Source organism: Gastrolobium bilobum, unplaced genomic scaffold, assembly GCF_033153095.1.
Source record: "Gastrolobium bilobum isolate Gb01-03AN ecotype WA unplaced genomic scaffold, APGP_CSIRO_Gbil_v1 utg4933, whole genome shotgun sequence".
NCBI classification, from domain to species: Eukaryota; Viridiplantae; Streptophyta; class Magnoliopsida; order Fabales; family Fabaceae; genus Gastrolobium; species Gastrolobium bilobum.
In genome coordinates this window covers 282,072-303,995 of record NW_026897330.1, presented here as the reverse complement: position 1 = coordinate 303,995, position 21,924 = coordinate 282,072, and the positions used below count along the sequence as shown (strand labels likewise).

The 21,924-nt window shown below is 37.2% G+C and overlaps 2 protein-coding genes across 3 annotated transcripts; one reads left to right on the top strand and one right to left on the bottom strand.

Annotated features, from left to right (window-relative positions):
• Positions 1-216: 216 nt before the first annotated feature.
• LOC133306053 (transcription factor TGA6-like) lies at positions 217-18,888 on the bottom strand. 2 transcript variants are annotated; one of them, XM_061506327.1, is made up of 12 exons: positions 18,722-18,888; positions 17,971-18,100; positions 7,401-7,498; positions 6,901-6,977; positions 6,585-6,782; positions 6,119-6,193; positions 5,960-6,019; positions 3,438-3,515; positions 3,240-3,291; positions 2,801-3,072; positions 933-1,181; positions 217-664 (listed from the first exon to the last, which is right to left on the bottom strand). In XM_061506327.1, the coding sequence occupies exons 2-12, from the start codon at positions 18,063-18,065 to the stop codon at positions 518-520; spliced, it is 1,401 nt and encodes a 466-aa protein (XP_061362311.1). In that variant the 5' UTR covers positions 18,066-18,100; positions 18,722-18,888; the 3' UTR covers positions 217-517. The 2 variants fall into 2 exon arrangements, with proteins under 2 accessions (XP_061362311.1, XP_061362313.1); XM_061506329.1 differs by lacking the exon at positions 18,722-18,888 and adding an exon at positions 16,017-16,025 and having other exon boundaries at positions 6,901-6,971; positions 7,389-7,498; positions 17,992-18,094.
• Positions 18,889-20,212: 1,324 nt separating this feature from the next.
• On the top strand, positions 20,213-20,670 carry LOC133306049 (uncharacterized protein At4g04775-like). The gene is made up of 2 exons (XM_061506323.1): positions 20,213-20,383; positions 20,452-20,670. The coding sequence occupies exons 1-2, from the start codon at positions 20,213-20,215 to the stop codon at positions 20,668-20,670; spliced, it is 390 nt and encodes a 129-aa protein (XP_061362307.1).
• The last annotated feature ends 1,254 nt before the right edge of the window (positions 20,671-21,924 follow it).

Below are 21,924 nucleotides of genomic sequence, written 5' to 3'. Positions count from 1 at the left end.
TGTAAAAGTATGTTCATTCTCTCTTCCACTCCTCTTCCAAGTATTTCTCTTACGCATCATACCCAAGATATATGCTTATATTTGTGTAACATTAATATCTAACATAAAATCATAAACTAGTACTTTGCATCTTACCATCCTGACTGATGTTAAAAAACAAAAGATAAAGAATAATCTCCAAAAAATTTGTGAGTCACAAAGTTCAATGAATTCAGATTTATGGGAAAAACGTTAAAACATATCATATAGCCCAACTATTTTTGTGTCAAAAACCAAAGCCCTTCCGCAACAATTACAATGGACAATATTATTAGTAATAGACAACATACATGCTTCTTGTCACCAATTCTGTTTCTAGACTATGTGGGTGACTCAATCAAAACACTGATTTCAATGATACAAAGACTAAAGTACAACACAAGAAAACTTGTTAAGAGTAAAACCTATGATGACCAAACCAAGTATTGCTGGTAATGGATCCATGAAAATTGAATTGACAGACTATTTACCACACCCGTCAATCTCTTGGGCGGGCCAGCCAGAGTGAACTGAGAGCGCGCAGCCTCGAAAAGTAGTCATGGATAGCAAGGAGTGCGCGAGCTGATTGGCGAGTTGTCAGTATACGGTGCATTTGTTGTAGAGTCTGCTGGCGCAGATTGTCAGCCTTATAATCACAAATACCACCCATAGTAAGATATTTTAATAGTGCTATTTATTGTAAATAATATGACATGAAATGCAGTTTACAAGAGAATTTCTTGGTTGTTAGGGAATGGGGGCATTTTTCTTTGGTTGGAGCAAGATGATTATTATTATCAATTGTACATAATGTTAGGAAACCAGGGCTAGACTAAAAGACTCTTCAATATTCACCAAAAACCACACCAATGTAGCAAACTATTTGCATACAAGTGCAAGCAAGAAAAATTTACCTGTCGAATAAACCCCTCGAGTGTCCCTAGCTTCCCCATGGCCATGGCCATTTGACCCATGTAATTTGCCACATTCCCTGATGGACCAGATGAGCCAGGTGTTCCAGTGGACAATGTCTCTGCAAGGGACTGTTGCAATGCTTCCATGCCCTGAGACAATGCATCTTCTGCTTGTTGGGAGGATTGCTGCAAGTTTGTAATACCCACCAGCTGCTGCTCTGTGAGAGGTTCCAACTGACCTACCAGGAGCTGCAACCAAATTCGTGGCACTCAAGTCAAATGTAATGAAGTTATAAAATGATTCGTGTATAAGCGTTATCATGTGAAAACTTAAGACCTCTCTGTGGCTCAGGGCATTTAAATATAACACATGTTAATTATTATTCTTTTTTTCGACGCCTAACTTCCAACACCCAAGAAGATTCTTATTCTTAATGCAATATTTATATATCTTCAACATAAGTCAGAGATTTAGGGTTTTATTGATTTTGAAGCACTAAAACAAATTACCGAAGTATTAGCACAAAGCAGGATTTACCCATTTCTAAAACATGCAGTACACAAGTGTTACAGTAAAAAAAAAAATTTGTTGAAATTGTAGTTTTATCTTAAAAATAATATAGATATACTGACACCTGCAAAGAATTATTGCAAAATTGGTTGTAAACTATCATGAACTAATTTGACCAAAAGCTTAAAGCTATTATGTGCATACACATGAATGATTTAATATTACATCTCCAAGATGCCCCTTCAAATAAAAACCCTCTTTGAGTTTGAAGCTTGGACAATTCACAAGTCCACATGCCTTGCTCAAATTCAACATTTTATTAAAATAATGGAGGCAATAGGGATCAAACTCTAGACCATGTAAGGTACCAAGGTATTGCAACTATATTACACAAGAATTTGGAAAGAAAGAGTTGTATTGCAACTACATTGTGCTCGGAGATCAGTGAGATATCTGGTGTTGATTTGGAAAATTACAGACCAATGAAGGAAACGATAACCTCGAGTTTTCAAGAGGCTCAAGTCTCTCCTAATATTTCTCTCTTACAATCTCTCAGTAACCATCACATGCCCCCTCCCCCTCTCTTTAACTCCACTCTCCCTCAATGCTGTTGTAAGCTCTTCCCTCCAATTTCTCACACAGCCTGAGCCCAATTAAGGGTGTAATCCCCTGTTACACCTCCTACGGTAAACGTGAGTTATTGGAGACTTCCTATCAACCACTTGGTCATAATGGCTCTAATATAATATCATGAACCAATTGTCTCAAAAGTTTAAGCCATTAAGTTAAGACACATAAATTATTTTATATTACATCTCTAATATAAATTTTATAGAATTATTCAGAATAAGAAAAAATTATAGATGAAGAGAACAAGCAGACATCCAGTAATGAAAGTTTAAACTAGTTATTATGCCAGATTCTAGGCAACAAATAAAGCAGCTGCCTACCCCCTGTATTTTCTACCACCTAACCCTTATCATTGTGTGCAGGTCACAAGTAAGTAAATCTAACTCCATGCTTGTTCCAAGCAAAAGTTAAAACCACATGGACCACCAGTGGCATCGAAAGCAGCATTCCCACATCCCACTAGTAAGTCATACGCGATCAAGTCCGATGTAATACTCCAACATCATTCATCTAGATTCCTGATCAACCAGCAAAATGAGGCAGCAACTACAAATATAGATGCAACAAGCCAACTAGCATGTGTACAGAATTACTTCTTTTCAAAAAAATTCTGCATGACTTATATATTCCCCAAAACCTAAAAATAGTCTTTTACACTTTATGTTACCATGAAATCGTATTACTAGGGAATGCCTATTTAGAAAGAAAAGGCTCAGCATTGGCTCACCTTGAGGATTTCAGACGACCGAAAACCACCAAGCCACATGAAACACCTCTCAGCAGGTGTTTTCCACATACCAGACAACAAATGGAAAACATCAGCCTTAGCTGCAACACCTTTCAGCCTAAAAACCTCTTCATAATGTGCCACTATACCATCAACAATCATGCGAAGTTCGGTATCACTTGCATGAGAATTTACAGCCGCTCTCAGCTCATTAATTTGTCGATTCTGCTCTTCCAGCCACCTTGCATATTCTGCATCAAATTGCATCGCCCCTGTAAACAACGAAATAATGATTATGGATAAGCTAACGTAAGTGGAGAAATTAAATGTTTACTGAAATAACTTATTAGAACATAACAGACACAAATTATACTACTATGTTTCAGACATTATTCTATATTCAAACTGTAGGAATGAGTATCATTTAGAAAAAAGATACCATTTCCACTCATTGTATGTGCTTGATCACCCGAGCTTGATATGAAGATTCCCTACAGGAAGAAACAATGGATTTTGGTTTAAAATTGAACATGACTGCCAAGGAAATGTGTCATACCAAAAAAAAAAAAGACGAGAGAGAGAGAGATAGCATACTATTGATGCAATCGAAATACAAGGGTTATTAACTAAATCTCACCTGCTGCCTAGCTCGCTGAAGCTCTTGCTCTAGTTGGGTCAGCTTTAAACGACTACTTTCCAACTGTTGGACATAGGCCTATGTAAAAGGGCCACAGATGTATGAAGAAATGAGCTTACAGTATCATGTCTTGCATTTAAATGGCCAAGTGAGGAAATTAAACATAATTATTTCTTACAACTATTATAGAGGCCAAAGAAGTTATAAGGGAATCATTGGATTCCACTATATAGCAAATATCTATGATATAGAAAAGAAGAGTAAAACAGTTTACCAGAAGCACAGTACCGAAGAAGAGAGTAGCTCAACAATTTCCAATTCTTTTACCTATGAAACACCAAGGGGGTGTTTGGTAGAGGAAAAAAAAAAAATTACCAGAGAAATACAATATATGGTGGGAAAGTGAGTTTGATAGAAAAGTTAAAAAAATGTTGTTTGGTAAGCCGAAATATTACCGGATAAATTGGGTTAAATTTCCTTAATCTATGTTTAGTTAAAGGTAAAATATTGATGGAAAAATAGGTTAAATTTCTTCACTTAGCCGGTAATCCCAAAATACCACATTGGATAAAAATTTTCAAACTTGTACCAAATATGGTATTATTAGATACCCACCCACACTTCCCCAGCAATCCCAAAAGAAAACTCTTACCAAACACCCCCCCAAGTGACAACCTCCTTCTTTTCTGTCTTCTCAAATTATCTGCTACCAATTTAACTGAAGGAAGATTGAAGTAAAGAGTAGCTATCTATCAAACAAAGATAGTTACAATATACAAAATCATAGAGGGAAACCTGACTTTGGTTTTCTCTACAGAATTCCTTTCTGATCAATAATGCCCGTTTTCAACTGACAGAAAGGAAGGAACACAAATTTCCTTTACTCTATAAGATACTGTTTATAGCACAATTGTTTTGAGAAACTGGTTAAGGCACATTTAACCATACTGTCACGGGCCAGATAAAAATGTGGGAACAAAAAACGGGACTAATATGCCTTAACCTGTTTCTCAGAACAACTTTCTTGAAATCCTCAAGAATCATGGTATGTAGAGAACATTAATCCACAAATCCAGATAGGTCAGAAGGAAATAGCAAATTGGATGTTCATAGTGTAGGAGAAAGTTAGATAATTACATCCAATCGTATGGATAGAAATATCTAATTTTTAATGAGTAATTTTATTAACAATTCAAATCCTAACAACGAAGGCAGGAAAGAATTTATGATATTCTTCGTATTATTCTTCAATTGTTATTAAGTACTCAGGAACAAGCACCTAGTTGATATAAGTTGCTGAAATCAGAAATTTGCAGGAATGTTTCTGCTAACTACTATTTTTTTGGCTTCTGAAATCAATCATACATGTTAGTCATAAAAGATTTGCAGCTTTAGAAAATAAAGAGTCATTACTTTATATCTGCAAGATTACCTAGTTCTCTCAGAACTTTCCTAGAATGGTCAGGTTTGTACAAGATAAAAATTTAAAACTATATGATAAAGATGACATTAGGTGTCACCTACTTTGATCATTGATTCTTTTTAGTGTTTAAGTGTCAACTTCAGCACCCACTAGGTAAAGAATATCATCAGAAAGATTTTAAAACATTGAAAATAAAAAGGAACAAAAAAGGAACCATAATGTAAGGATTAGAATGTCAAAATGTATAATAGCATTTATATCAGTACAAGAAACCAAGAAATGGTCTGAAAATTCTCGTTAAACATTTTACCCAGACATAAAGAGATTATCGATCCTCAGAATGAGAATAATGGACGTTCTTTAGCTTCCCGAAAGAAAAGTAAACAAACAAAACAGGAAATTGGCATTTTTCACATACTGGTAAGCTCCTAAAACTTACAGCCAGGACCAGTTGATATTGTTAGACTTGAGGTGCGAAGCCTTGCTGTAATCTTGAGTATTTTTAATAGAATCAGAACTTTCCAAGAAAGTGTGAGAAAATGAGAGAAAATAAGAGAGAAAGTGCAGAGAGAGAGAGAAAAACAAAATTCCGCTGAATTATTCAGAGTGTAAATTGAATTGATTATTTGATTTACACTGAAGTATATATATTTATAGTTGGATAGCTGTTAACTGCATCTGATAGTTAACTGCATCTGTTAGCTGTTATAACCATCCAAAACTGTTGTAACAGACTAACAGCCAACAGTCTAACAAACTAACAGAACAGCTTAGTGCTGAGTTATCAACACAACTTTACAGAACGAACTACTCTTACTACTCTAATAATTTTCATATTCCTTGTTATATCTAGAATTGTCTTATTCTACCCTTTCTATACAAAAAATTATTTGCAATAGTTGAATCGAGGTCCAATGCATTGTCAAGAAGGCCCACGTAATATGCGGGCCTAAACTAATCATCCAAACTAGCCAACTAAAAACCAAATCCATTTGAGTTATTGTAACATGATGACAATATTTATATGGGGAAACAAGAAAATATACACATTTATAAAAATAAATATTAACTGGAAAAAATTAGTAAATATGATTCCTACTTTCTTTCTCAATCGGCTTTTTCTCGCAGCCTCACGATTCTGAGCAAGCCTCCGAAGACTCTACAATAATATTAAAAAAAGGAATAAGTTCACTACGTAATAAATACCATTTGGAATTTCAGATATTATCCATGCAATAAAATTTATAATATATTTAACCTTCTGATCTGATTTGTCCTTTGATCTGTCACTGGAGTCAGAAGCCACAGCGGCAAGGGATTGACTTCTATCAAACTGCAAATATAGCATGCACCAAATGTTAGATTGTCAAGAATATCTACTATCAAAGCTTATGTCTCTGATTTAAGGATCAGACCCAGAAAGGCTTCTGCTCATGCAATATGTTTGAACCCGATGTAGATTAAAATCAATCATGCAGTTGGAAACTTGCTGACAAGTTCACTTGAACTGGTTGCCAAATGTGCAAATGTAGGATAGGGACTTGAGATATTATCAATTGAAAAAAAAAAATCTCCCCATTAAACCCCAACTAGCGAGGGTGGGGTGAGGGAAAATCTTGTTCGCAACCTTATCCTTGCATAATTGCAAAAAGGCTGTTTTATGGATTCAAACCCGTGAGCTTTGAACAAGGGAGAAAATAACATAAAAGGTAAAGAGAAATCACCCGCTGATTCTTGTCATCAGTGTCACCATCTGTAGAAATATCGGTCCGAGGACTGACATCAGCCATGGCAGACTCTTCCTGGTTTTCTGTATTACCACCTAATATGGTGCCAGGATTTGATGACTGAACCTTTTGTAATTGCAACCTATGCAGCTCTGTTTGGTTCGTCAATGGGCTTTTATCAAGTGAAGTTGGCAACTAAATCAAAGAGAAAAGAAAGAAAAAATGGAAATAAGATATATTCTAGCCAGCTAAAAAATTATCTTATTAACCAAAACAGGAAGTTCATTACATGAAAAGAACTAGAAAAACTCACCTTACCAAGAGTACTAATTTGAACAGGATCCAGAGAAATTGTTTGGCTACTTACTTTTAGTGAGTTAAAAACTGAGTCTGAATCAATTATCAGGGAAAATCATTAGTGAAGGAAAGAATGGAAAAAAGTGTACGTTTGTTAATAAGAATTATAAAACAAATAATCAGTTTTTAGACATTGACATCTAGATGTTTAGCCAAAAGTAACTTAAATTTTTGCATGTGTGCTTGGGAGTGAGATTATTCCTTTTTCTTGATGTTAGCTTTGCCAAGTAGCTAATAAGTAGTTATGTACTCGCATATTGCAAAGCGCGACCATTGCATAGTTCCAGATTTTTTTTATTTTGAATGAACACTAATTAAACATCGTTTAGACAAACAAAAAAAGGTCAGGTCCGATAAAGATGATTTGATGCTTCATGACCTGAGATAATACAACAAACTGGCCGTATTTGCTTGTTACATGTAAACTCTGCTATGATAGGGTACAGGAATACTTACTTCCACTCACATCGACAGCATCCTCTAAGCGATATGATTGATCAAATGCTCCAAAGTCAGAAACATGAAAAGAATCAATTGTGCTCCCCTGTGTATAGCTGAAAAACATACTTTGTCAGAACTAGACTAACACAATTCAGTTCATGTGTTCATTTTATAAAAAAAAACACATAAAAACAGAAGTTATCTATAAGTTGATGGATGCAAAGTTAAAAAGTAGAACATAGCATCAGGTATACCAATCCAAGTTTATGATTTTCTTTTCACACTACATATTATATTCTTCAACATCAACATCGCCTTTATCCTAAACTCGGGATAAAGGTGACTGAAGCATTTTTTCTCATAGTGGAAAGGGAAACAAAAGTGAGCAAGGAGAAAACTGGCATTCAAATAAGTCAAATCACGATCGAAGCAAAGTGAAAGTATTCTCTACAATCATAATGATATAATTTGTTTAAGACTTAAAGAATATCAAATCCGTTATATGGACTTAAACACATTAAAGAAATTCATTATTTGCAACCCCCCAAATTGTTATCTTTAACACTGATAAGAACCAAAAAATTTATTAAAAATAAAATAAGGATAAACTCCAAGTAAAATGGATCAGAGTCACTCAAAACAAAATAAAAGGACTAAATATTGCAGAACTTTGAGGGTACGCAACCTCCCTACCCAGGGCTTTCGAGAGTCTTCCAATCTCTCCCCATTTTCAATTTCTAATCCCTCAATAGTCTGCCATAACCTCCTCCTCCTCCCTTATTCATCACAGATTAACAATAAATACATAATCAATCACCCTTAATTACGAAATCAATCATCAATAATTACACAGTCAACCACCCATAAATCAACTCATAACAACATAATCAATCACCCATAAATACAGAATCACCTATGATTGGTACCTATACAATAAAAGGGAAAAACATTTCTGCAGTTACTACAGATAACTTATCTGCATTTTTTTCAAAACGACGTCGTTTTGAGATTGAAATCTTAAAAAATTATAAATATAAAGACTATTATAACCCTGAAATAAATTAAAATTACAAAAATACCATGATTTCCGCCCCAAAACGACGTCGTATTGGGCTTACTGCAGATAACTTATCTACAATAACTGCAGAAAAAATGAACCCATAATAAAATGCCTTCATTTATTGTGCACATTCAACATGGTAAGGTTGGTGTATTCCTATCTATACTCCCCCCAAAACTTTCACCGTGTCTTCAAGGAAAAGGCCAGCCTGCAAAAATCTCTTCCCCGGTACAATTGCTTGAAATGTAGGAATTCACTTATGTAAGAAACATAAGAAATTCCACCAGGATCCCATCCAGCCTAACTTTGACTAGCCGAAACCAGGTGTCTTAGATCTGAGTTAGCCCTGTTGAATCATGGGCTCACAAGCCCAAATGTCACAATTAACAGATGGAAAGGGACCCATGTCCGTAAGTAGGTCTGGGAATGTCATGAGAGTGCTTTAGGCCTGATCCATTTTGCTATTGAATTGGCCCAATTTTTCTAAGCCCCTCCATGACCTAGTACCATCCTATCTCTTCAGATGAGCTGCCACAAAAATCCCTCCTCCTTATGAGAGTTCAAGTCTGGTGGATCAGGTAATAGTGATGGGTTGTCAACCTTTTCAATAGAGTTGGTGTTGCTAGTACGAGCACATTGCTCATCTCAGTCTGGAATGGCATCCTTCCTAATATCGTTTAAGGCTGCATTGAGTAAACTTCTCCATCCAACAATACAAGTCGAGTTGCCTAAATGAAGACAGTGGTTGTGCATCCTCCCTCCGTTGGATTCTATTTCAACTCCCAATAGCATTCTATCTCTTCACCCTCTTTCTTCTCTACTTCAATTTCTCTCTCTTTCGACCCCTCTTTTTCTAGTGGTGGAATCTCTCCTTTCACCTCTCTCTTTTTTGGAATAGGATTTCCCTTTCCATTTTTGGAGTTTAAAATTCTGATTCTGCCCCTTTACAGCTTCAGAAACCTTCTAGTATTCCTGTGTTCCTTCCTTGACAAAATACTACTCCATTTGTATCAACAATCAGTAAGTTTCATCTCTCCCAGATCGAGTTCTGATACCAATTGATAAGAATCAAAAACTTTATTAATAATAAAATGAGGATAAACCCCAAATTACACTGGATCGAGTCACTCAAAACAAAATAAAAGGATTAAACATTGCAGAACTTCGAGGGTTTGAAACCTCCCTGCCTAGAGCTTTCGAGAAGCACTCAGTCTCTCCCAATTTCTAATAACTCAATAGTATGCTGTCACCTCTTCTCCCCTATTTATCACATATAACTCATAAATACATGATCAATCACCCTTAATACAAAATCAATCACCAATAATTACATAGTCAATTACCCATAAATCAACCCATAACTACAAAATCAATCACCTATAATTACATGATCAATCACTCATGAATACAGAATCACCTATGATTAATAAACATAAATACAAAATCACCCATGATTGATACACATAATTAATACCGAATCCACCGACAATAAAATCCTTTCATTTATTATGCACACTTAGCATGGTGAAGGTTGATGTATTCCTATCACACTACCACACAACAAAGAAAGCAGGACCAACAATCATCAGACAATACTACATCATAACGAAATAGCCCATCAATCAAAATTGAAGCCAAAACGACTTTTGGACTCCTTAAATCGACAGATATACCTAAAATTTGTCTATTAACTCTCTTTTAACCATAAAAGGATCTTGATGTCTAGGATGACTCAACAAAGCTAGAGTACAACTTCGAAATTTCTCCCCTGCAATGCTAGACTAGCATTGGAAATAGACAAACACCAACACGAAAGGCTAGATCTCATGAAAGAAAAGTGTGGGCATGTTGGAATCACGGTCTCCCATCTGGAGGAAAAAAGAATCTGAGAAAGCCAAAAAAAAAAAAGGGCCCACAACCACAACAAACCCCATCTACATGGGTCTTGCTTGAAATGCCAAAAGAGCTCCAGAAAAGGTCGCCATAATTGAAATACGGGGTTTTTCCATTGTGGGCCCATTGTCTATATCTATGCTTTTCCCATTGTGGGCCCATTGGTTTAGGCCTTTTAACACACTTCACAGGCATTCCACGTTTTCTGGGGTTTTCCAGCTTCTTTCCACTACCCCCAGTCAACATCTGGGAAGATTCCATGAGGCTAGAGTTCAACTTCAAAATTTCTCTCCCTCGATGCTATGTTGGCATTGGAAAAAAGACAAACGTCGACGCGATGGGCCAAACCTGACAAGAGAAGTGTGTGGGCATGTTGGACCAAAGAAGAGAAGGATCAAACAAACATGAGAAGACTGGGTTGGCCATGGGTCACATTGAAATGCAAAAACTGAGGTGAAACTTGCAATTGACAGTGCAAAATTGGAGAGTGATCACAATAAACTAACTTTGAAGGGGTGAAATGACCGATAATGGACACATCGAAGGAAGAGGAGGAAGGCAAGTTTGTTCAATGGCGAAGCGACAAAAATGAAGCCCACATGCACCACCTCACACGACTGGAGTGACACAATGCAGAATGGACACCACAAGCATAAGGGCGTGTCAGTAGGCTTCTAGACCTAGGTCTTGGACAGATGGGCGCGTCTTGTCGGCGTCCAACCTAACGATCATTAGCCGTAAATCTCGCCGGAAAATTTTTCGAGTCGTCAGAAAAGCCCATTTGCAGCGCAAAAATTTCCAATCGCGAGCGCATGGTTTGCCGGATGACAATGGATCCACCAAGGATCAACGAAATTGAGGAGACACTACAAATTTGGTAGTTACTAGTCGGAATAGTCGCCGACATTTTTTCTGGTGCGGCGAACATCAATGGAGGGTCACCAAAGAAGTGACAAATGTCTAAGGCATGGTTATCTGAGATGCAACAAAAGAAACTGGTGAGAGAAGGTTGACTAAGCAAGAAATTAACATACAGTTTCAAATTTTTGGGAACTTGACAACGAAGGAGCGACAAGACAGGTCATGGAGGATGATAACGCTTTGATACCATGTCACACAACCAATTCAACCTAAAAGCTTAAGCTGTTAGGTGAAATCAGATAAATGATTTTATATTTTATATAATACTTCTCACAAGCCCCCCTCATACAAGAGTTCATTGGACTTGAAGGATGGACAATGCACAGACGCACTTACCCATGCTAAGAAATTCCAAAATATTTATTAGAAGATTATTACAAGAATAAGGGGCAATAAGGATCAAACCCTAGACCATGTGATCACAATTGCTCTAACACCATGTTGAATAATGTGGAAACGAGAGGCAAGTTTTTTAAATCCGTGTGTATCAATTGCACAACGAAGGCTCTAATATAAAAAGTGACTATAACAATTACATAAGACTAATAAAACGATGTGAGACTTCATATCAACCTATTTTCAATACTTCTAACAGCCAAATTACTATCAACAACTCTAGTCCCCAGTACCACACAAAACTGTTGTTACAATCATAGAACTAGCTCAGATGCATTTACAAAGAAAAGCTGCATAAGTTCAACTAATTTTGGTCACTCTCCAAGACTCCAACCCAATTATATTATATTTTGACCCACCCACTCCTCAACACAACATTCTCTCATTATGTGAAATAGCTTAGATACTCATTTTATTTGTAATCAAGTACATAATACATTCTACACCAGAACAAACTTTCTCAAGATACCATATGCAATTCTTGACATGTTAAGGTTTAACCTAGAATTGAAAAATTGAAGTGTAAAGCCTCACTCCAACCATCCAAGGGAAGAACATTGACACTTCCCCATGCAGTTATGTAGTGAGAAGCAAACTGAATTTGAAGAGAAAGACAGCACACTTTGGTGGTAGTACTAGACTATGTGTAGAAGGAAAAATCAATGCCCATGCTATAGAAATGCATAGCAGGTATTGTTTTTTATGCTTGACGTAGTGGTTAAGAAGAAATTTGTCATATCATCAATTCTTTTAACAACTAAATAGTGCACCAAAATCCAAAAAATCTTTCCAGCATTTCTGTATTGTTTCTATTGAAGCTCATCTTTCCTCATACAATGCCTATCCAGTAAGCTATGTAATACTAACTGTTAGAAATAATATTAGTTTTATTATTATTAGTTTATTATTCTAGAAGGTTATTTGGGCTTAGCCCATTAGGTCATTTAACCTCTTTAAATAGAGGATTCTTGTACAGTTTTATACACAATTAAATACAATACATTCATACATTCTAATTTGGTACCAGAGCTCTTTATTCTGGGAATTTTCGCTTCCGCTAAAACCCTAAGCCCACTGCTTAGGCGTTCTCTCCTTCCTCTAACGCCATGCGTCCCTCCGGCTTGGTTCTACACTGTTCAAGAGGGTTTTTTCAAAAAAAAAAAAAAGTACTGTTCACCGCGCCCGTACAGTCCGTACAATTTTCACTGTTTACCGTCCGTACAACACGCACAGATTTTACTTTTCACTGTCCGTACAGATTCACTGTTCATCGTCCGTACGATCCCACTGTTCATCACGCCAGTACAATTTCACTGTTCATCGTCTGTACGGGCACTGTTCACTGTCCGTACGGGGGCACTGTTCACTGTCCGTACAGACACTGTTCACGCAAAAAAAAAAAAAAAAACAGCCATTCCGAGACAGAACCTTTCTCTCTTATTTCCAGATCTGGTCATCTCCTTTATTTTATTTTGTGATGGAGGGCTCAAGTAATGCGTCCAAAAACACGACTGGCATCATCTCCGGTACTACCACATCTCCATTCTTTTCTCGGGCCAGTGATTCCAATCGGAACAGTGGACGCGGTCGCGGACGTGGCCGCAGACAGAGGCCTCGTTGCAATTATTGCCAGAATCTTGGGCATTTTGAAGAACGCTGCTATGGAAGTACCCTCATTTGAAGCCACTGACTGCCAACTTTGGCCAAACTGATGTTACCTTCTACTGGATTAGTAACTCTTTCAAGTGCCGACTATGAGGCACTTCTCAAGAAGGTTTCTTCTCAGCATCTTACTCAAGACACTGGTGATCATGTTGCTTGTTTTTATCAATCATCTCTTGGACCCTGGATAATAGACTCAGGTGCTACTCATCATCTTTGTGGTAATAAAGATCTCTTCACTTCACTTTCTTATTCTAATAACCTACCCCCTGTCACTCTTGCTGATGGCACTAAGGCTCCTGCTCGTGGAATTGGGGAAGCCAACCCAACTCCGCTTTTAACTTTGAGTTCTGTTTATTATATACCTGGCATTCCTTTTAATTTAATCTCTGTTAGCCAGTTGATTCATTCTCTTTCATGTACTATTACCTTCTCTAAACAATCCTTTTCTATGCAGGATTCGGGTACGGGGAAGACGATTGGAGCGGGCATTGAGTCACGAGGTCTCAACTATCTGATTGCACCACCTTCTCCAGTAGCCTATTCTCTCACAGAGTCTCCTGAGCTAATTCACGGTCGTCTGGGTCATCCAAACCTCTCCAAGCTTCAGCATATAGTTCCCTTTTTATCCAATCTTAAGTCTTTAAACTGTCATTCTTGTCAGCAAGGAAAGCACACTCGCTCCTCCTTTGCTAATAGAGTCAATAAAAGAGCTGATGCTCCTTTTTCTATTGTTCATTCTGATATTTGGAGTCCGAGTCGAACAATGTCTGTTTTGGGTTTTCAGTATTTTGTCACCTTTATTGATGATTTCTCTCGTTGCACTTGGGTTTATTTAATGAAAAATCGTTCTGAATTATTTTCAATCTATCAAAAAATTTGTGCTGAGATAAATACTCAATTTGGTGCTTCTATTCAAATTTTGCGCAGTGATAATGCAAAAGAATATGTGTCCCTTGAGTTTTCTAATTTTTTGGAGAAACGTAGGACGTTACACCAGACCACTTGTCCGCACACTCCACAACAAAATGGAGTGGCCGAACGAAAGAATCGACATCTGGTAGAAACTGCTCGTACCCTACTAATTCATATGAATGTTCCACTTCGTTTTTGGGCAGATACTATAATCACCTCTTGCTTTCTCATCAATCGCATGCCCTCTTCCGTACTCAATAACGAAGTTCCACAGAGTTTTATTTCCAGGAGCATCTTCCTATCCTCTACCTCCACATATATTTGGATGTACCTGCTTTGTTCATGATCTTACTCCAGGAAAAGATAAATTAACATCCAAAGCCTTCAAGTGTATTTTCCTTGGATATACTCGTTTTCAAAAGGGGTATCGTTGCTACTCTCCTAATCTCAAGCGTTATATTGTCTCGCTGATGTCACTTTCCTTGATCAACAACCTTTTCATTCTATCCCATCTCAGATAACACAAGTTGATCAAGTTCTTCCTGTTCCTTTTCTTGATTTGTCTTTACCAGTTGCAGGAGACTCTATCCCGAAGGAGCAGCCCCTTGCCTCCATCCCTGAGGACCGTCCTTTTCTCACCTATCAGCGTCGTCAGCCTGGGCCTCCAGCGAATTTGACCCTTACTGACTCACCGCCTGCTGCTGTCGACTCTTCCCCTCCGGATCCTCCATCAGAGATTACTCCCATTGCCCTTCGCAAAGGTATTCGATCCACTCGTAACCCTCATCCACTTTATAGTTTCTTGAGTTATGATAGACTTTCTTCACCACATTTTACTTTTGTTTCTAGTATTTTGTCTATTTCTATTCCTAAAACCACAGGTGAAGCACTCTCTCATCCGGGTTGGCGTCAAGCAATGATTGATGAAATGCAAGCACTTCACTCCAATGGCACATGGGATCTTGTTCATGCTACTCCTGGAAAGTCAGTTGTCGGTTGTCGATGGGTATTCACTGTCAAAGTTGGTCCTGATGGCACTGTTGATCGTCTCAAAGCTCGTTTGGTGGCCAAGGGATACACTCAGATATTTGGTCTTGACTATGGGGATACTTTTTCTCCTGTTGCCAAAATGGCATCTGTTTGCCTATTTCTTGCACTTGCTGCCATTCATCAATGGCCTCTTCTACAACTTGATATCAAAAATGCAGTCATACATGGTGACTTGCAAGAGGAAGTATCTATGGAGCAACCACCAGGTTTTGTTGCTCAGGGAGAGAGTTTTGGCATGGTATGCAAGCTTCGTAAATCTTTATATGGCCTGAAGCAATCTCCTCGGGCCTGGTTTAGTCGCTTCAGTTCCGCTGTTCAATCCTTCGGTTTAACCCGAAGTAAAGCGGATCATTCTGTCTTCTATCGGCATAGCTCTTCTGGCCAGTGCATCTATCTCCTGGTCTATGTTGATGACATCATTATTACTGGCAGTGATCAAGCTGGGATTGATCAGTTAAAGAAGTACTTATCCAATCAGTTTCAGACCAAAGATCTTGGCAGACTTCGATATTTCTTAGGAATCGAAGTAGCACAGCCTAGGAAGGGCATTTCCATTTGTCAGAGGAAGTATACACTAGATATCTTAGATGAGACTGGTATGTTGGGATGTAAACCCATTGATACACCTATGGATCCTAATATTAAGTTATTACCTGGACAGGGGGAGCCATTGGCAGACCCTGGTCGTTACCGCCGACTAGTTGGAAAGTTGAACTATCTTACTGTGACAAGACCAGACATCTCTTTTTCAGTTAGTGTGGCAAGTCAGTTCCTTGACTCTCCTTGGGATGCAGTTATCAGGATTCTTCGATATATCAAAAAGGCACCAGGAAGAGGTTTATTATACACTAAAAAGGGAAATGCAGAAGTGTCTAGCTATTCAGATGCTAACTGGGCAGGTTCTCCTTCAGACAGAAGATCCACCTCGGGGTATTGTGTTCTCCTCGGAGCAAATTTGATCTCTTGGAAGAGTAAGAAGCAAACTATGGTTGTCAGATCAAGTGCAGAGGCAGAATATCGGGTCATGGGAAATGCGACCTGTGAGCTCATCTGGCTAAAGCAATTGCTTAAGGAATTACATCTCTGTGAACAACGGCCCATGAAACTCATTTGTGACAATCAAGCCGCATTGCACATATCCTCTAACTCAGTCTTTCATGAGAGGACTAAACATATAGAAATTGACTGTCACTTTGTTAGAGAGAAGATTCAGTCAGGCGAGATCGAGACAGCATTTGTCAATTCCAGTGATCAACTTGCAGATGTTTTCACCAAGGCTCTTAGAGGTCCCCGAATAGATCATATATGTAACAAGCTGGGTGCTTATGATATATACGCACCAGCTTGAGGGGGAGTGTTAGAAATAATATTAGTTTTATTATTATTAGTTTATTATTCTAGAAGGTTATTTGGGCTTAGCCCATTAGGTCATTTAACATCTTTAAATAGAGGATTCTTGTACAGTTTTATACACAATTGAATACAATACATTCATACATTCTAATTCTAACATTATGAAATGGACCCTTCTAGACCTTATAAACAACAAAGTACAGATAAGTATGAAGTTCTCAGCTACTCATAACACAATATATTTAGTCCACCAAGATGTAATATGATACAGACGACAACAACCAATAAGCTAAACCAAAAGATTCAGCAAATGGAATTAATATTCTGGCTTGAAAATAGCCCAAGAAACAGTACAAACATGTCTGAATAGAAATCTCAGGAAAAGATTGAGTATAATAACAAGAAAAAGCAAAACTAAAAGATAACTTCAGAAGACATAGAGAGCTTCTGATCTCTCCCACAGACCCAAGGCCAATGCCCAAAAGATGATCCCCAAAAATGCCACCCCCACTCCCATATAACCATACCCTTTTGCTCTCCTATCACAATCCACGCTAACTGTTTCTAACAGAAATGTCATTCACCCTTGTGCTAAGTCAGTAATAACAGACTTTGAATCACTGATCCCCTGAATTGTTGCCTATTGTACACCCTCAAATTAGAAAGGGTCGTATCATAATATCCATACGTTAATTGAATCTATCATAGTGATCCAGAGCTTAAATAAAATTGGAAATGAAACAGTAATCATCATGGTTCCACCTGCCCAACTGTAGCCATAGGCTTTCACGTTAAATCTAGGGAAATTGTGCTACATCTGTCAGTGCAGTTGCTAAGTGATTTGCTGAAATTTTCTCTAGGCATAGCCCCTAGGATCTTGAATTGAAACCCACCTTCACAAGAGATTGGGGACTCCAGGAGAAGATTGGTACTTATGTCCAATTACAAGGGCATAAGTCCATTTCGAGCACCAATAGTTTATATAGTTTTATTCAAGCAAACTGGAGAGTATAATAAAACCCTTTAGTATCGATTCCTTATTCACAACAAAAGAAACCCAAGCAACAATGAAAATCACAATGTTCTAGATATTACAAGTATCATCCTTAATGTATCAGCAAAGGACTAAGAAACATCTCAATCTAGAAAGACAAGAAACTTCTCTTGCACTACTGTAGTAAACAACATTAGATGAATAACTATAAGTATTAATTAAAACCAACATTCAAAACAAAAATTCAGCAAAAAAATTATGAATGAAAAAACAAAAAAAGGTTTGTGCCCCTAGATATTCAAATCCTACACTGAGTGAGTATCTGCAAAGAGGAAAAATACCGTGAATTTGAAATGGGCAACTGAGAATCAAAGCTCGGCATCCCTCTTTCTGCTCCCTTGTCATCTTCAACACCAACCCTGCTTCTACTCCCCATACATCATTGTTACCAACATATCATAAATTCACCTTCTGCCAACAAAATATGCAAACTTAAAATTCAAGAACAAAGTAGCTGCTTCAGTAAAGTTAGAACCAACAACAAAACTCTCAGAACTAATAGAAAGTAAAAACAGCATCAGAAACAAACACAGTACAAACAAACTAATCCTAAACAAAACATAAATTGCAATCTTGGAAAGCATGAAGTGAATTCAAATCACAAGAATACAGGGAGTACCATAGAAACAGAAAAAACAAAATCACAAAATAGGACAAAACCAAAACCCTTAGTTTCAGTAACTAGTGTGAACAAAATACACCAACAGCTGTCAAAAAAAGCGCAAACTTTGGCACATCCATGTGTACCCACAAGCCCAACTCACGGAAAACGAGAATACACCCCACCAACGAGGTGGTTCAAAGTCAAAGCAACACACTTTGACAAAAAAAAAAAAAAAAGACTAATTTGACATCAACTCAGTTACACCCAGATGCCCAAATGAATTTTTTAATTAAAAAAACACCAAATCCAAGCTCAACAAGATCAAAAATTCCAAAATCACCTAGCCCCAGTTGCAGTAAAATCAACCATGAACATGATGGTTTTTACTCATGCACCATAAACTATAGCAAAAGATGAACCATACCCACCTTGGAATTCTGATGATGATGAGTGATTATGGTATTTTTTCAACTCTTTATGTTGTCGTTGGATTATTCGATTAAAGTAAAGGAACCAGGAAAGAGCGAAGAAGGGAGAGAGAGAGAGAGAGAGAGAGACAAGGATGATTCCAATCTCTAGACGTCTTCTTGTGCCTAAATCTTCCACTTTCCAAGGACTAATGATTTTTTAATTACATTTTTATATAGTAATGTTTTAGTGCCTTGACATGTATTATATTTGGGTTCGCTTTTATATCATTATTGCAGATAATTATCTGAATAAGTTTAATATGATATCGTTTTGAGATGGAAATTATAGTATTTTTATAATTTTAATTTATTTCAGGGTTATAATAGTCTTTATATTTATAATTTTTTAAGATTTCAATTCCAAAATAACGTCGTTTTGGGAATTAATACATATAACTTATCTACAATAACTGCAGAAATATTTTTTCCATTATATTTATACGTGTTATTATTACATTTTGATATTAATGTCTGCTATGACATGTATAATACTTGTATTTTTATTATTGGTTACTCGATTAAGTATGATAAAATTCTTCCTATTTCTTATTATTATTTTAGCCATATTATTCTCATTACATAAGTTTTTTTATGAACAATTCTTATTATTTTTATTTACTTAATTAAGCTAATTAATTAAGTAATTCTTATTACTTAATTAATTAGTGTTGAATCAAATTAAAATTAATTATTAAAAAATGTGAAAAATTAATTTTCGTTGATTTCACGTTAATCTAACAATAATCAATCATGTAGTAAAACTAAAATAATAGAGAGTATAATATTCCCCTAAATTTTTAATATAATGTGTATCTAAAATTTGAATTTGTGATTTTAGCCGAACAATCTCATTTTAACTAATCTATCATCTATGTATTTGGTGGTTGTCCTTATATTTTGTTTCCTATTTAATTTATTTATTTTTTATTTTCAAAAATTTTCTGCAAAATTTTCCTCATTCAAGAAATTAGACTATTAGTAAGTACCTAAATCAACTCGTAAGGAGTTATTCAAACTTAACTAATAATTTTGAGAGTAAATATCATTTTTCGTCTCTGGAAATTTTCACGAGGCCAATTTAGTTCCTAGGTAAAAAAAAGTCATATTTCAGTGTCTAATTTTTGAAAAAAAGGGACACGTTTGTCCTGCTGTTACTGGGAATGTGACGGCCCGGAGGCCAGCTGGAACGTTAAGTGGTTGAGTCACTAATGTCACAGCCACGTGGACATAATAGGACGTCGTTCAGATAGATGCCTTATGTCTAGTTGGATGTTTGGACAGGTGACCCTTGCATGAAAGGGTTAGTGACCCAATATAGTCCCTGTCAAATTAGGAACCCTAAATCAGCCTAAACCATGAAAAAAAAACCCAAAAGCTCCCCACGATGAAGATTAAAAAGAGTGTCAAGTAGAAGGTGTTTACTGACTATTTTCTGGTGCGTAGAAGAAGATGAGTATGTCATCTGGCTTGGGGGGATCAAGTGGGAGTACGTCTTTTGGGTGTAGAACAACCTCACAGACTGGCGGTCGAAGGTGCAAATGTGGGAGGCAAACAATCGTCTATACCTCCAAAACAGAGAGAAACCCAAATAGGGCATTCTTTGGGTGCCCTAATTTCAAGGTATACATTTGTAAATTGAGTTTTGATAACTTGGAATATTTGCTTACCGTGGTTTGCAATTTTGGCAGGATAAAAAGCCCTTTTGTAATTTTTTTAGATGGGTAGATGATGTATGTAATGAAAGGCTGGAGCTTGAAGATGGAAGAATCAACAAGGTTGAGTTGGATGTTGCTGAAATGGATTTCAAGCTGAAGTATGTGGACATGATGATGAGTGAGAAATTGCAAGCTAAGTTGAATGACCAAGGTGTGAAGATTAGTGAGCAAGAACTGAGTATCAAGGTGTAGGAAAGAAAGTTGAATGACCTATACCTGAAGATGGTGGAGGAGTTAGATAGGATGGACAAGGAAATTAGGCATGTTGGTAGGGCAGCTAGGGTCTTAGTTGCTGCTTGTGTAGGGTTTTTGATGATTTGTTTTTTGATTGCAATTGTTGTAACAATGAAATGTAGTTCTGTTTTTTGATGATTAAAGTTCACAAGATGCTATGATTATATGGCAATGTAGTTCTGTTTTTTGTGCTATAAAATGTGTTTTTGTGTATACTGCTAACTTCATGATATAATACAGTATATGTCAATTGCAATTGAACAAAGTTATGGAGTAATACAGCCCATTCCCATACATCATATGAAGTTTATTCCTGTTATGATTCCACTGTCATGATGGGGCATAACCATTTTTATCTGCACAGTGAGGGTGGACTGATGTTATGTGGTGGTACATGGACATTACAGATAAATGACAGTTGGATGTAGTGAAATATCCAGTCAAATGGTATGTTGCAAATGGGAATTTGAGAGGTGGACATTGGTACGTAATGATGAAACTAAACCCCAATTTGGTCCCTGACAATATGTATCGGGGGCCAATTTGGTCCTGGACAAATGCCATCGGGGCCCTATTTGGTCCCTGACAGTTTAAAAATGGACATGAGCTGTTTAGAGAAAAGAGGTATTTCCAGTAACACAAACATTTAAAAATCTCATTTTAAAAGTTGCATTTTAACCCATGACACATTGGATTGCAGCAAATGACAGTACATAAATGAATTTAGCACAGGAACTTGTAGTAAAAAATGGAGCACCTAAAGGCCTTAAATACAAAAAAAATAATGGGGGTACAACTGACAGTTCATACAATTCAAAAAATTGGGTACTAAGGACCATTGTTGCCTATACAACAAAAACTGAACCCCTATACAAAAAACTGATCATCTTCATTCAAGCTGGCCTTGGTGGCCTAAACCCAGGTGTGGCTATAGATGCCATAAGCCTGCTCCTTGTGTCACTGCTTGTTGCATTGACAGTTCAGTTGACAATTGTTGTGCTGGTGGTGGGGCAGTAGGTGGTGGGTTGTTGCCCCTAATGGCTTCCTCAGCTGCCTGGGACTGCCTTGAAGGTCCTCCTTGACTCAGAGGGATCTCCTCTTCGTGTCTTGCTGCTATGTTGACATTAACTGCATGTAAAGGTGTTGCTGCTCTCCTCCCTCTCTTGCTTGCAGCTGGTCCCTTACAGGTCTTGACATAGTAACCAGACTGCC

Excerpts from the sequence above, each read along its gene's own strand:
- LOC133306053 (XM_061506327.1), bottom strand. The coding sequence starts at position 18,065 with ATGGGGAGTAGAAGCAGGGTTGGTGTTGAAGATGACAAGGGAGCAGAA. Across the intron at positions 7,499-17,970 it reads TTGCCCATTTCAAATTCACG|CTATACACAGGGGAGCACAA; the intron begins GTATTTTTCCTC and ends TATGTTTTTCAG. Across the intron at positions 6,020-6,118 it reads AGGACAAATCAGATCAGAAG|AGTCTTCGGAGGCTTGCTCA; the intron begins GTTAAATATATT and ends ATATTATTGTAG.
- LOC133306049 (XM_061506323.1), top strand. The coding sequence starts at position 20,213 with ATGAGTATGTCATCTGGCTTGGGGGGATCAAGTGGGAGTACGTCTTTT. Across the intron at positions 20,384-20,451 it reads TTGGGTGCCCTAATTTCAAG|GATAAAAAGCCCTTTTGTAA; the intron begins GTATACATTTGT and ends CAATTTTGGCAG.